This window comes from Lepus europaeus, chromosome Y, assembly GCF_033115175.1.
Source record: "Lepus europaeus isolate LE1 chromosome Y, mLepTim1.pri, whole genome shotgun sequence".
In the NCBI taxonomy this organism is placed as follows: Eukaryota; Metazoa; Chordata; class Mammalia; order Lagomorpha; family Leporidae; genus Lepus; species Lepus europaeus.
Genome location: NC_084851.1, coordinates 3,585,879 through 3,597,494, shown reverse-complemented (window position 1 = coordinate 3,597,494; position 11,616 = coordinate 3,585,879). Strand labels below are relative to the sequence as shown.

At 37.8% G+C, this 11,616-nt stretch overlaps 1 protein-coding gene across 1 annotated transcript in view; it reads right to left on the bottom strand.

Moving 5' to 3' along the window:
- The window catches only part of LOC133754013 (probable ubiquitin carboxyl-terminal hydrolase FAF-X), a gene marked incomplete at its 5' end in the record, with an annotated part of 187,857 nt that extends 176,510 nt beyond the window's left edge, over positions 1-11,347 (bottom strand). The window contains 2 exons of the mRNA XM_062184644.1: positions 3,674-3,720; positions 11,278-11,347. Coding sequence (XP_062040628.1) covers positions 3,674-3,720; positions 11,278-11,347 — 117 coding nt within the window. The remainder of the gene's footprint in view (positions 1-3,673; positions 3,721-11,277) is intronic.
- Positions 11,348-11,616: the final 269 nt, after the last annotated feature.

Sequence of the window (11,616 nt, the reverse complement as noted above, 5' to 3'; positions counted from 1 at the left end):
ATTCAAATATTCTACTTTTGAAATTAATAAAATTAAATGCAGAATCTTAAGAAAATACTTCTATACTCATGTTTACAGCAGAATTATTAACCAATATTAATCAAAGGAAGATTCAATCTTAGTTTTTACTGACATATGTAGTATGTAATAATATATGTAGCATGTAGTAAATATAATTGAACAGATGAAATATTATTCAACCTCTAAAAGAAGGAAATCCTGTCACTACAATATGGACAACAATATGAGACATTAGGTTAAATAAATTAAAAAGTAAGACACAGAAGGAAATACTTTCATGAGTCTATTCTGCAGAGGAACTTGAAAACAGAAGGTAATTACAAGGTAACAGAAAAAGGGACAAGGATAAATATTGTGCAATGAGTACAGAGTCTCAGTTTTGCAGCCTAGCAGGAATTTTGTTAAAAGTATAAAGTAGGGGGCCAGCACTTTGGCGCAGTGGGTTAAAGACCCAGCCTGCAGCGCCAACATCCCATGCGGATGCCGATTTGAGTTCCGGTTGTTCTTCCTATCCAGCTCTTTGCTGAGGCCTGAGAAAGCAACAGAAGATGGCCCAAATTCTTGGGCCCCTGCACCCATGTGGGAGACCTGGAGGAAGTTCCTGGCTCCTGGCTTCAGATCAGCTCAGCTCTAGCCATTTCAGTCATTTGGGGAGTGAACCTGAGGCATGGAATCTCTCTCTCTCTCTCTCTCTATCTCTCTCTGGCTCTACCTCTTTCTGTAACTCTGTCTTTGAAATCAATAAAATAATTCTTTAAAAAAAAAAGTAGTGAAGTGACTACTGCAGAAAAGTAGGAAAGTACTCAATGCTAATAAACTGTATAAATTGGATAAAGTAATAAATTTTATGAATATTCACTAATTTATTACACTTAATCTGAAGTTAATAGACATAAGCAATACAAATAAAAAACTCAAGCTATGCTTAGCCTTCATCAGGCTGCTTAGGCTTACTACAATAGTAAGAATACTCTGAAATAGTATTTCTCATTGTCTTGGATACTCTTTTACAGGGGCCAACATTGTGGCTTAGTGGCTTAGCATCCCATATGGGCACTGGTTTGAGTCCTAGCTGCTCCACTTCTGATCTAGCTATTTACTAATGCACCTGGTAAAACCATGGGAAATATCCAAGTCCCTGGGACCCTGCATGGACATGAAAGTGGAACAGAAGCTCCTGGCTTCTGCCTGGCCCAGCCTATTAGTGGAGTGAACTAGTAGATGGAAAATCTTTCTCTCTCCCTTATTTAAGGATTTATTTATTTGCAAGGCAGTTACAGAGAGGCAGAGTAGGAGAGAAAAGTCTTCCATCCTCTGGTTCACTCCCCCAATGGCCACAATGGCTGAAGCTGGGTGATCCCAAGCCAGGAGCCAGGAGCCTTCTCTGGGTCTCCCATTTGGGTGCAAAGACCCAAGGACTTGGGCCATCTTCCATTGCTTTTCCAGGCCACAGCATGCAGGTGGATCAGAAGAGGAATAGCTGGGACTCAAACTGACACCCACACGGGATGCCAGCCCTCCTGGTAGTGGCTTTACCTCTTATGGCGCAATGCCAGCCCTGGAAGGTCTCTCTTATCCCTACCTTTCAAATAAGTAAAATAAATCTTAATAAACAAAAACAAAGTATTTTGCAGGGGCCAGCACTGTGGCGCAGTAGGTTAATCCTCCGCTGGCAATGCTGGCATCCCATGTTAGCACCAGTTCTAGTGCCTCAGACAGTCTGGAAGAAAGGGTACTGTCATATTAAGGTTTAGTTCCTTGCCATACAAGGTGACCTTTATAAGACACTTATGGACAAGCAAACAGGAACTGATAAAACCAAGAATCTTCACAAGTTTAGTGTCACAATAATGTTTAACAAATATCAGTTTCTTAATATGACTCTAGTAGAGATTAAAGTGGCTGCCAATAATTGGTAATTAACTGCATAGAGGTGACTTTTCAATATTCCTCTTCTATTCAAATGTGAGAATTGGGGCTGTCTCGTAGCATAATAGCTAAAGACACTGCCTGAGATCCTGGCATGCCACTGGGAAACAGTTTGTGTCCTAGCTGCCCTACTATTCATTCTCCATAAACAGTAGAAGATGGCCCAACTGTTTAGGCCTCTGCCTAGATGAAATTCCTGGTTCCTGGCTTTGGCCTGCCCCAGCACTGACAGTTGAGGCTACCTGTGTTATGAACCAAGGGATGGAAGATCCTCTTTCTCTCTTTTCCTCTTCTCTCTAATTTAAAAATAAGTAAATAAATCTTAAAAACAAAACAAAACAAAACAAAAAAAAAACCCTCAAAAACTGTGAGTAAAATTTTTAGTACAATAGCTCAAGTGGTTTTACTTTAGTAGTACTTCAAATTACGATCTTTCAGTCTATGCCTTATTTGTTTGAAAAGCAGCCTGGATGATTTATATTCATACTTTATGTCCCCAATCAAATGTGGTCTTTGAAAAGGGCTACATTCTCCGGGTCTCTTTGAGATAAATAAATTATTAGGCACTATTGCAATTTTCTTTTTAGATATCTTTGTGACCATCCCTTACATGCTAAAACTTACATATTACAATAGTGGTTAAAGTTTTGTTTGTCACTGAATCCAAAGAAACCTTTAAATTATGTCAAGTATTCTAGCAATCTACAAACTACTAGCAAAATTGGAGCAAATGCCAAAAATCAAAGTTTGCCAATCTCTTCACATTCTCCGCACAACTGCTCTCAAAATTTCACCCCTAAACCAAAAATGATATCCCATGTATGTCATCAAATCAACTTTTAAAAACCTTAAAGGCAAAAGCAAACAAAGAAACATACTTTGTCAAGATGGAGAATGGGATTGCATAGAGATGGCTACCAAACAACAGTAACAGTAATAAAAACAAAGAAGAACCTCTTAACCCCTCTTCAATCTATTTAAAGAAAAAAAGCTCTATGAGTCTCCATAACACTGAATATCAGATCATTAGATTTTTCTGTATTCTTTGGGAATAAATTCATGTATAGCTGATGGGCAGACAAAATGGCAATTTGTTACACAGCAAGAAAATTTGTCAGTTTCTTACAAATCTAAATATTACCTAAATATATACCATAGTCAGTTGAGAACTTACAAATACACAAAAACTTGCATACATATAAAAGCTTTATTCACAACTGCTTTAATTCTGAAGGAATAAGGATGTCCCCCCAGTAGATAAACAGTTTAATACATTTTTACAGTAAAATTATATTCAGTGATTAAAAAATTAGCCATTAAGCCACAGAAAACATGTAGAAATTCTAAATGCACATTGCTAAAGTAAAAATTCCAAAGTCTGAACAGGCTAGTGGTTTCCAGTTGTTCAGGAACAAGGAAGAAATAAAGAATAGTTGAGTAAAAGTCATCTGGTCCCTCAAAGTTATTTTGTGAACACAAGACATCCAAAGAACTATGTAACACTAAGTTAACTGTTGTGAATCTTTCGTATTGGCATAAAGTTCTTGTACTATAAAAATGAATCAAATTAATGTAGGAATAAATAAAAGTATCATACTTCTTAGTTTAATTCATTGACAGAATAGTCAAAATAATATTAGCAGAACCTCTGTCAAACCATGATAGTATCATAGACTGTACTATTCAATTACTTTTATCTGAATATCTCTATTCAGAAGCTCACCTTCAATAAATCCTCTGCACAGCCATGAGAAACATCTCCCAATCTTTCTACAAAGAAAAAAAAAAAAAAAGATTTTCTTATCTCTCTTCTCCTTGGTAGGAAAAAAGACCTAGTACATTACTTAAGATAAAATATAAATACATAATCTGACACCTGAAATCCCACATCATCTAATCTCAGTCAAATGAGCTTTATGGTCTCATCATTTCCTAAATAGTCAGTGTTTCTATCATCATCTATTTTTTCCCTAGTCTTTTTTTCTCCACATATGATTATATCACAAATGTCAATTTTTAATTCTCAAACTGCTTCATTTTGGGGAAAGCTATCTGAAGTTAATTTACAGAGTCACCAAAACCCTCCACCAACAAATGGCATTCATATTCAAATTAGAACGGTTTTCTTCACTTTTTCTACTATCCTACATTCTACAAACATACTCACATGGTATAATTAAGCAAACTACTAGCATGAAAGTCTTAAAAGCAGACACTAGTCATTACTGTTTAACCTGGTGTCTATCACAGTGCAAAATAAATGAACACAACTCAAAAGATACAGTGAAACAGCAATGATTTAACCCACGTTTTTTACTTTCAACTTCAGTGTGGTTAAATAACTTGCTCACTGGTTCTTGAAGACCTAGAACTGCTAACCCAAATCTCTTGATCATGTGGGCATCATGACTCCATTCATTAACTACCACACTCCTTTTAGATCAGCTGGAAATGGTGACCGCACACAAAGGATCAGTTTCACCTCTAAGGTCACAGGTCAGAGAAATCCTAGCATAACACATAAGAAAGCACTACTTCTTTAGATTTTATACTGGAAGTATCTCTGCACAACTAAAAAAATGTAAATAAAATTGAATTATCAATATTATTTAAGCCAAAAATCCAATTGGCAGAAATAAAAATTCTATCAGGAAAAAAAAAAAACCTAAAGACAAACTAAAAAGGAATAGAAAGTGTGAAATTCATGTGAAAATTCTACTAGAGTTCTGAGAATTATAATTATTTATTTATTTGTGGAAGATAAAAGTATCTCATGAACACGACATGAAGTGTATTAATAGGTCAGACACAAAGGTGAAAAGAACAGAAACCAGGCAAACCAAGCAACAAGAAGAGAATAAAAATCATTACTAGAAAAGATCAGAGTATTCACATCAATTTTGACAGTTCAGTTACATGTGTGAATGTCCAGTTATTGTAGAAAAATAAGTAGGCTGTAACTGTCAAAATTCTGGGTTAGGCACCAGGTGGTTATCTATGTTCTTTATCAGAATACATGGTTTTGAGTTCCTGCTCCAGCTGCTCTTGCCAGCTTCCTCTTAGTGCAGACCCTGAGAGGCAGCATATTTAGTCCCTGCCTTCCAGGTGGTGGTAGACTCACCCACTGAAGTTTTCAGCACCTGATTTCAGCCTGATTCAGCCACAGCTGCTACAGGATTTTGGCAAGTGAGCCAGAGTATGAGAGCTCTCAGTATGAATTTCTCTAACATTCAAATAATAAAAAACAAATAAATATATAAAATAATTTCATTATTAAGATTTTTGAACAATATTTGGAAGCAGCAGAAAAAAAAGATAAGAACCTTCAAGGAATCTACTTCTTATAGCTATGTAGAAGCCTCCTGCCCCTTTTTCACTAATATAATACTTGTACTAAGACATAGAACGATTCCTCATATTATTCTTAGTAAAGAATAATTAAATTTCACATAGTTTATACATGGTTCAGATAATGATATTCTCTTATATGTGAGGCTAAGAGTATCTATGTGGACACTGCACTCCTAGAATTCTCCTCAGTATTTTTCCTTCCACCTTACCAGATCCAAGCCATAAATTCTAATAATCCTCAAGCCTATGTGGCTATAATAAGTATAACCTTAAATAAAGAAATAACAAACCTTGCAAACCAGTCCTAAACCTCAGCACCTTTGCCACTTGGTACCCGATAACACTTGGCTGTTTGGGGAGAATAAGTGGAATTCATTTAAGGTGTTTAGCACCATCCCTGGTATCTAGCCATTGGATGGCAAATAATGCATGAATATCACCATAACCCAATGTCTCTAGACATTTTAAAATATTCCATGAAAAATCATAATCAGGGGCTGGCGCTGTGGGGCACTAAGTTAATTCTCTGCCTGCGGCACCAGCATCCCATATGGGCACTGGGTTCTAGTCCTGGTTGCCCCTCTTCCAGTCCAGCTCTCTGCTGTGGCCTGGGAAAGCAGCGGAGGATGGTCCAAGCGCTTGGGCCCCTGCAACCACGTGGGAGACCAGGAAGAGGCATGCCAGCTGTAGTGGCCATTTGGGGATGAACCAATGGAAAAGGAAGCCCTTTCTCTTTGTCTCTCTCTAACTCTACCTGTCCAAAAACAAACAAACAAACAAACAAACAAACAACAAAAAAAGCAAAAGCAAAACAAACAAAAAAACCTGGAACTAAAAAAAAAAAAAAGAAATAGAACCAATTTTAGCAAGTAAAAAAAAGACATTCTCCAAAAAATTACATAAATAGCCAATGAGCTCAAGAGAAGATTGTACACATCATTAGATTCTCTATTTTATTACTCATTACGGAACTACAAATTAAAATCACAAATTATACTTGCTAAGATGAGTATAGTCTAAACGCATGTGCTGGAATTGTAATCCTCACAAACTGCTAGAAAGAATGTAACACAGGCTGTCACTTTGCAAAATAATTTGTAAACTGCCTAAGTTAAATACACAAGAAATGTTCATCTAGACATCTACACCCAAAAATGTAGTTATTAACACAAAAACTCATGCATTAATGTTCTTAGCAGCTTTATTTATTAATAGCCCCCTAAGTAAAATAATGCAAATACCCAATTAGTGAATGGGTAATCAAAATGTGGCATATCCATAAATACTATTAGCATAAAAAGACACAAAATTGAACTGTACTACAACATGAATGAATCACAAAGTTGAAGTTGAAGCCAGATACAAGACTAAATAAGATGAAAGAGTCAAATACAAGACTACATAATTTCATTTATGTGAAATAAAAAGAGGTAAATCTACATAGTTAAGACAGTAGATTACAGACTGTACAGGGCTAAAGGTAACAGTCAGAATTAACTCTAGATAGGGAACAAGAGGCATCTGCTGGAGTAAATAATATACTGTAAAACCTGATTGAGGTTAACAGTTTACAATTTTGTAAATTTTAAGTCACTAAGTTATATACATAAAAGAAGTAAATTTTAAATGAAAATAAATTGTATATGCAAATAATATATTTATAAGGCTTTTAAGTTACCCACATAACTAAATAATTTATTTATAGTTTACCACCCAAAGAAACTAAGGATTAATCCTTTAAAGGACACATATTTTTAAAAAACATTGGAAATAATTTCAATACGATATTACAGGGGAATGGTTCCTATCCTAACTGCTCCACTTCCCACCCAGCTCCCTAACAACAGCCTGGAAAAAGCAGCAGGAGATGATCTAAGTGTTCCGGTCCTGTTCCAATGTGGGAGACAGGTATGATGCTCCTGGCTCCTTGCTTCCACAAGGCTCAGCCCTCGCTGTTGTGGCCATCTGTGGTGGAGCGCACCAGAAGAAGAAAGATCTCTGCCTCTGTAGCTCTGACTTGCAAATTTTTTTTTATATATATATATTTTTTTTGAGAGGTGAAATTACAGACAACTGTGGGAGTCAGAGAAGTCTTTCATCCACTGGTTCACTCACAAAATGGCACCAAGAGCTGTAGCTTGACTGGATTCAAAGCCAGGAGCCAGGAACTTCTTCCTGGTCTCCCATGTGGGTACAAGGGCCCAAGCACTTGAACCATCTTCCACTGCTTTCCCAGGCTATCAGCAGAAAGTTGGATTGAAGAGAACGAGCCAAGACACAAACTGGTGTCCAAAAGGGGTGCCTTTGCTGCAAGTGGCAGCTTACCCTACCATGTCACAGTGCCAAGCCCCTATAAATAAATCCTAACACACACACAAAAAAAAACCAATCCCCAAACAGATTTTATACACTAAAAACAAAAATCTATAACTGCATTTGTGATCTAAAGAACTGAATGCTGAAATTTACTGATAAGCATCCATTTTCTTTCTTTTTTTTTTTTTTTTTTGACAGACAGAGTGGACAGTGAGAGAGAGAGACAGAGAAAAAGGTCTTCCTTTTTTGCCGTTGGTTCACCCTCCAATGGCCGCCGTGGCTGGTGCACTGCGGCCGGCACACTGCGCTGATCCGAGATAAGCATCCATTTTCAAAACTGTAAATTACATTATAAACACCCTTCAAAGAAAAATGTTTATTTTTATGAGAAGTATTTCATTTATTTTTTTTTATTTTTTTTTTATTTTTGACAGGCAGAGTGGACAGTAGAGGGAGACAGAGAGAAAGGTCTTCCTTTTTGCCGTTGGTTCACCCTCCAATGGCTGCCGCGGTAGGCGCGCTGGGCCGGCGCACCGCGCTGTTCCGATGGCAGGAGCCAGGTGCTTATCCTGGTCTCCCATGGGGTGCAGGGCCCAAGAACTTGGGCCATCCTCCACTGCACTCCCTGGCCACAGCAGAGAGCTGGCCTGGAAGAGGGGCAACCGGGACAGGATCGGTGCCCCAACCGGGACTAGAACCCGGTGTGCCGGCGCCGCAAGGTGGAGGATTAGCCTATTGAGCCGCGGCGCCGGCCATTTTTTTTTTTTTTGACAGGCTGAGTGGACAGTGAGAGAGAGAGAGAAAGGTCTTCCTTTTCTGTTGGTTCACTCCCCAGTGGCTGCTGCGGCCGAAGCACCGCACTGATCTGAAGCCAGGAGCCAGGTGCTTCTTCCTGGTTTCCCATGCGGGTGCAGGGCCCAAGCACTTGGGCCATCCTCCACTGTACTCCCAGGCCACAGCAGAGAGCTGGACTGGAAGAGGAGCAACCGGGACAGAATCCAGCACCCCGACCAGGACTAGAACCTGGTGTGCCGGCACCACAGGCAGAGGATTACCTATTGAGCACGGCGCTGGCCAAGAAGTATTTCATTTCATTAAGATACTGGAAAATGCATTTCAATGTCCTAGAAGAAAAGACTCGGAGAATATCTTTTTTTACCATTTATATTGATAGGCTAATCATTTAAAAGCCAACATTCCAATAATATGAAAGATAAAATGTACCCTTAAAAATTACTGTTTTAACTGGTGCAGCTACTGTGGGACAAAGTATGGAGATAACTCAGAAATCTGAATATACACTTACCATATGATCCAGCCATCCCACTCCTAAGAATTTACCCAAACCAAAAGAAATTAACAAGTGAATTATCTGTTACCCCCATGTTCATTACAGCTTAATTCACATCACCTAAGATAATGAGTCAATCCATATGTCCCTCAACTGAAGATCAGGTAAAGAAATAATGGTATATATACATTATGGAGTTCTCAGCTGTAAAAAAAAAAAAAAAATCCTGTATGTTGCAACAAGAAACTATTATGCTTAGTGAAATAAACCAGTCCTAAAGACTTATTTCCTTTTTCTGTGTTAACTAACAGAGCACATAAAATGTAATGTATTGGAGTGAAATGCGTATTTTGAGGTTCAATGATTGTTCACAATCTCTTCTGTTGAGGAATAGTGTTTTTTTTCTTCAAAGTATTGGTTGAACTCTTTTACTTAGGGTTAACTTTACAATAATTAAGTAAATTTAAAGTAGCTATTTATATATTTAAGTAAATATATAAACATATAATATATTTAAATATATAATATATAAATATCACATTAATTATATATAATATATTTATATGAATTTATAAAATTTATATAAATGAATATAAATTATATATATAAATTATATAAATATATACATTTATATAAATTAAGAGTAGAAATGGGAGAGGAAGGCCTAAGAAGATAGCCTAGGTGGGAAGTAGGGAAGGGAAGGAAGTATGACTTTGTTCCTAAATCTATCTGTATATATGAATATGTGAAGCTAGTATAAAAAATTTTTTAAAACGTTTAAAAATTACTTTTTTTAGCACTTAAGCTTATCAAAGGTAATGTTCTTGTTACTTAGTCACTATAAATATTCTCTCAAAGCTTAGAAAAAACATCAGATATTATTAAGGCTAACCAACAAAAGAAATAACAAGAAAATATCCCAATGACAAATTAAAAATACATGGAAATATTACAGAGGTTATGAAAAAAATTTTAAATTCAGCAATTTTGTAAGTAAGTCAGTGAAATACAAAACACATTCTGAGTTCACCTTAGAAACACCAATTGCAAACACTTCAGGCTTTCATTTTTCTAAATACTGAAATAATAAAGTTTAAAATACGAAAGTTAAAAACCCAGGAATGAGCTTTTTATTTGGGCAAAGAATACTAACCCTTTTGGTAAAACAGTCTTTACTCATTTGCATAGGCCAAAACTGCAGTTTAGTAACTTACCAGACTACCTTCTGGGCAAATTATTTTAACAGTTGCAGGAGAAAGTGGAAAAATAAGTAATGTCATAATGGGCTTACTTACATATATCCTTAATATTAACATGTGATCTCATTTAAAACTTCCTGTCAATATCTGCTTTCCAGAACATATTACAAAATGGTATTTTAATGACTTCTGAAGTTTCTTCTAAACGTCGAGAGTAACGACTAAATTGTAGCAGAAATATTACATAAAATAGCTACTGCTGAAGTCCTAGTTATATGGCATATGATAATGTTAAAATACATTTTTACCAAGGGTAGAGAGTAAACACAGAAATCAGATTTTATCATTAACTCCCATGATATTTCTGTATACACAAAACCAAAGAAAGGGGCAGATTCAAGGAAAATTTGGAATCAGCTTCTTTAAAAACATTTTTTAAACATTTTAAACATTTTAAAACATTTTAATCGATTCTTGACCCTCAGCAAAGTGACAGCGGAAGGTATAGGGAGGCAAAAACCTGGTTTAGATTCTCAGACCAGATCCCCTAGGAATAAACCGGGCTTTTCGGGAGGTCGGCAAGACCACCACAGGTGTGGCCTTGCTTTGCGCCAATTCATTGGACCTCCCTAACGGAGTTTACGGTCAAGTGCAATGAAGATATTCAATTCAGGTCTTTGCGGAGTCCCAAAACCAAAGCAGATGGCTGCTGATACTGATTCAGTCTCGGAGCACAACAACGGTGCTTCAACAAAAGCGAGATAATCGACACTACTCTATGAGACACTACAAAAAGATAACGGTGGAGGTTTAGGAGTGAGACGGGAGGCCAAGGGCAGCCATTTTTCTCTATACTTCAAAGATATCACTGTCAGGTATCAGTGTCACCCGTTGAAGAGAAAAAGTGCTCATACACTCTATCCCCCTAAGCAGCCCAACGCTTTCCTAGATACAACCGCTGGGGCAGAATCTAGAAAACACAGGCACCTCTAAACCCAGAAGCAAGGCAGGAGATAGCATAAGACACTGAAAGGACTCGGTCTCAAGCCCAAGGATTCCCGCGTGTCTACGTGAAGAAAACACTGGGCACAGAGGCTGCCGCATGTATCTCACCTCAGAGGTGACTAGGGCAAGAACTTTTCCTTTTTCAGGAGACAGCGGTTCGCTTACCTTTTTTAGTGTGCGGGTTGGGGCTCTCGCCGAGTTCACACGAACTCCACGGTGTTTCGTTTTCCCGGCGTTACTAACTTCTCTCGTCACTGCAGCTTCACTCTTCGTTATCACCGTTCTAGTTCCTTAGCTGAGACTCAGTCCCAGTTTCCGGCGCCAGCACCACCACCGGACGCTTAAATGGCTGCCTCCAATGAGCGAGAGGCGGCAGCGAAGACGAGCTCCTACAAGAGAGGGTCGCTACCAGGATCTGGGAGTGGCTCCCCTCATCAGAGATCAGAAGCGGCGAGGTTCGAGGAGGCTGGCGTTCAGGAAATCAAGCGGCTTTCTTTCTAATAT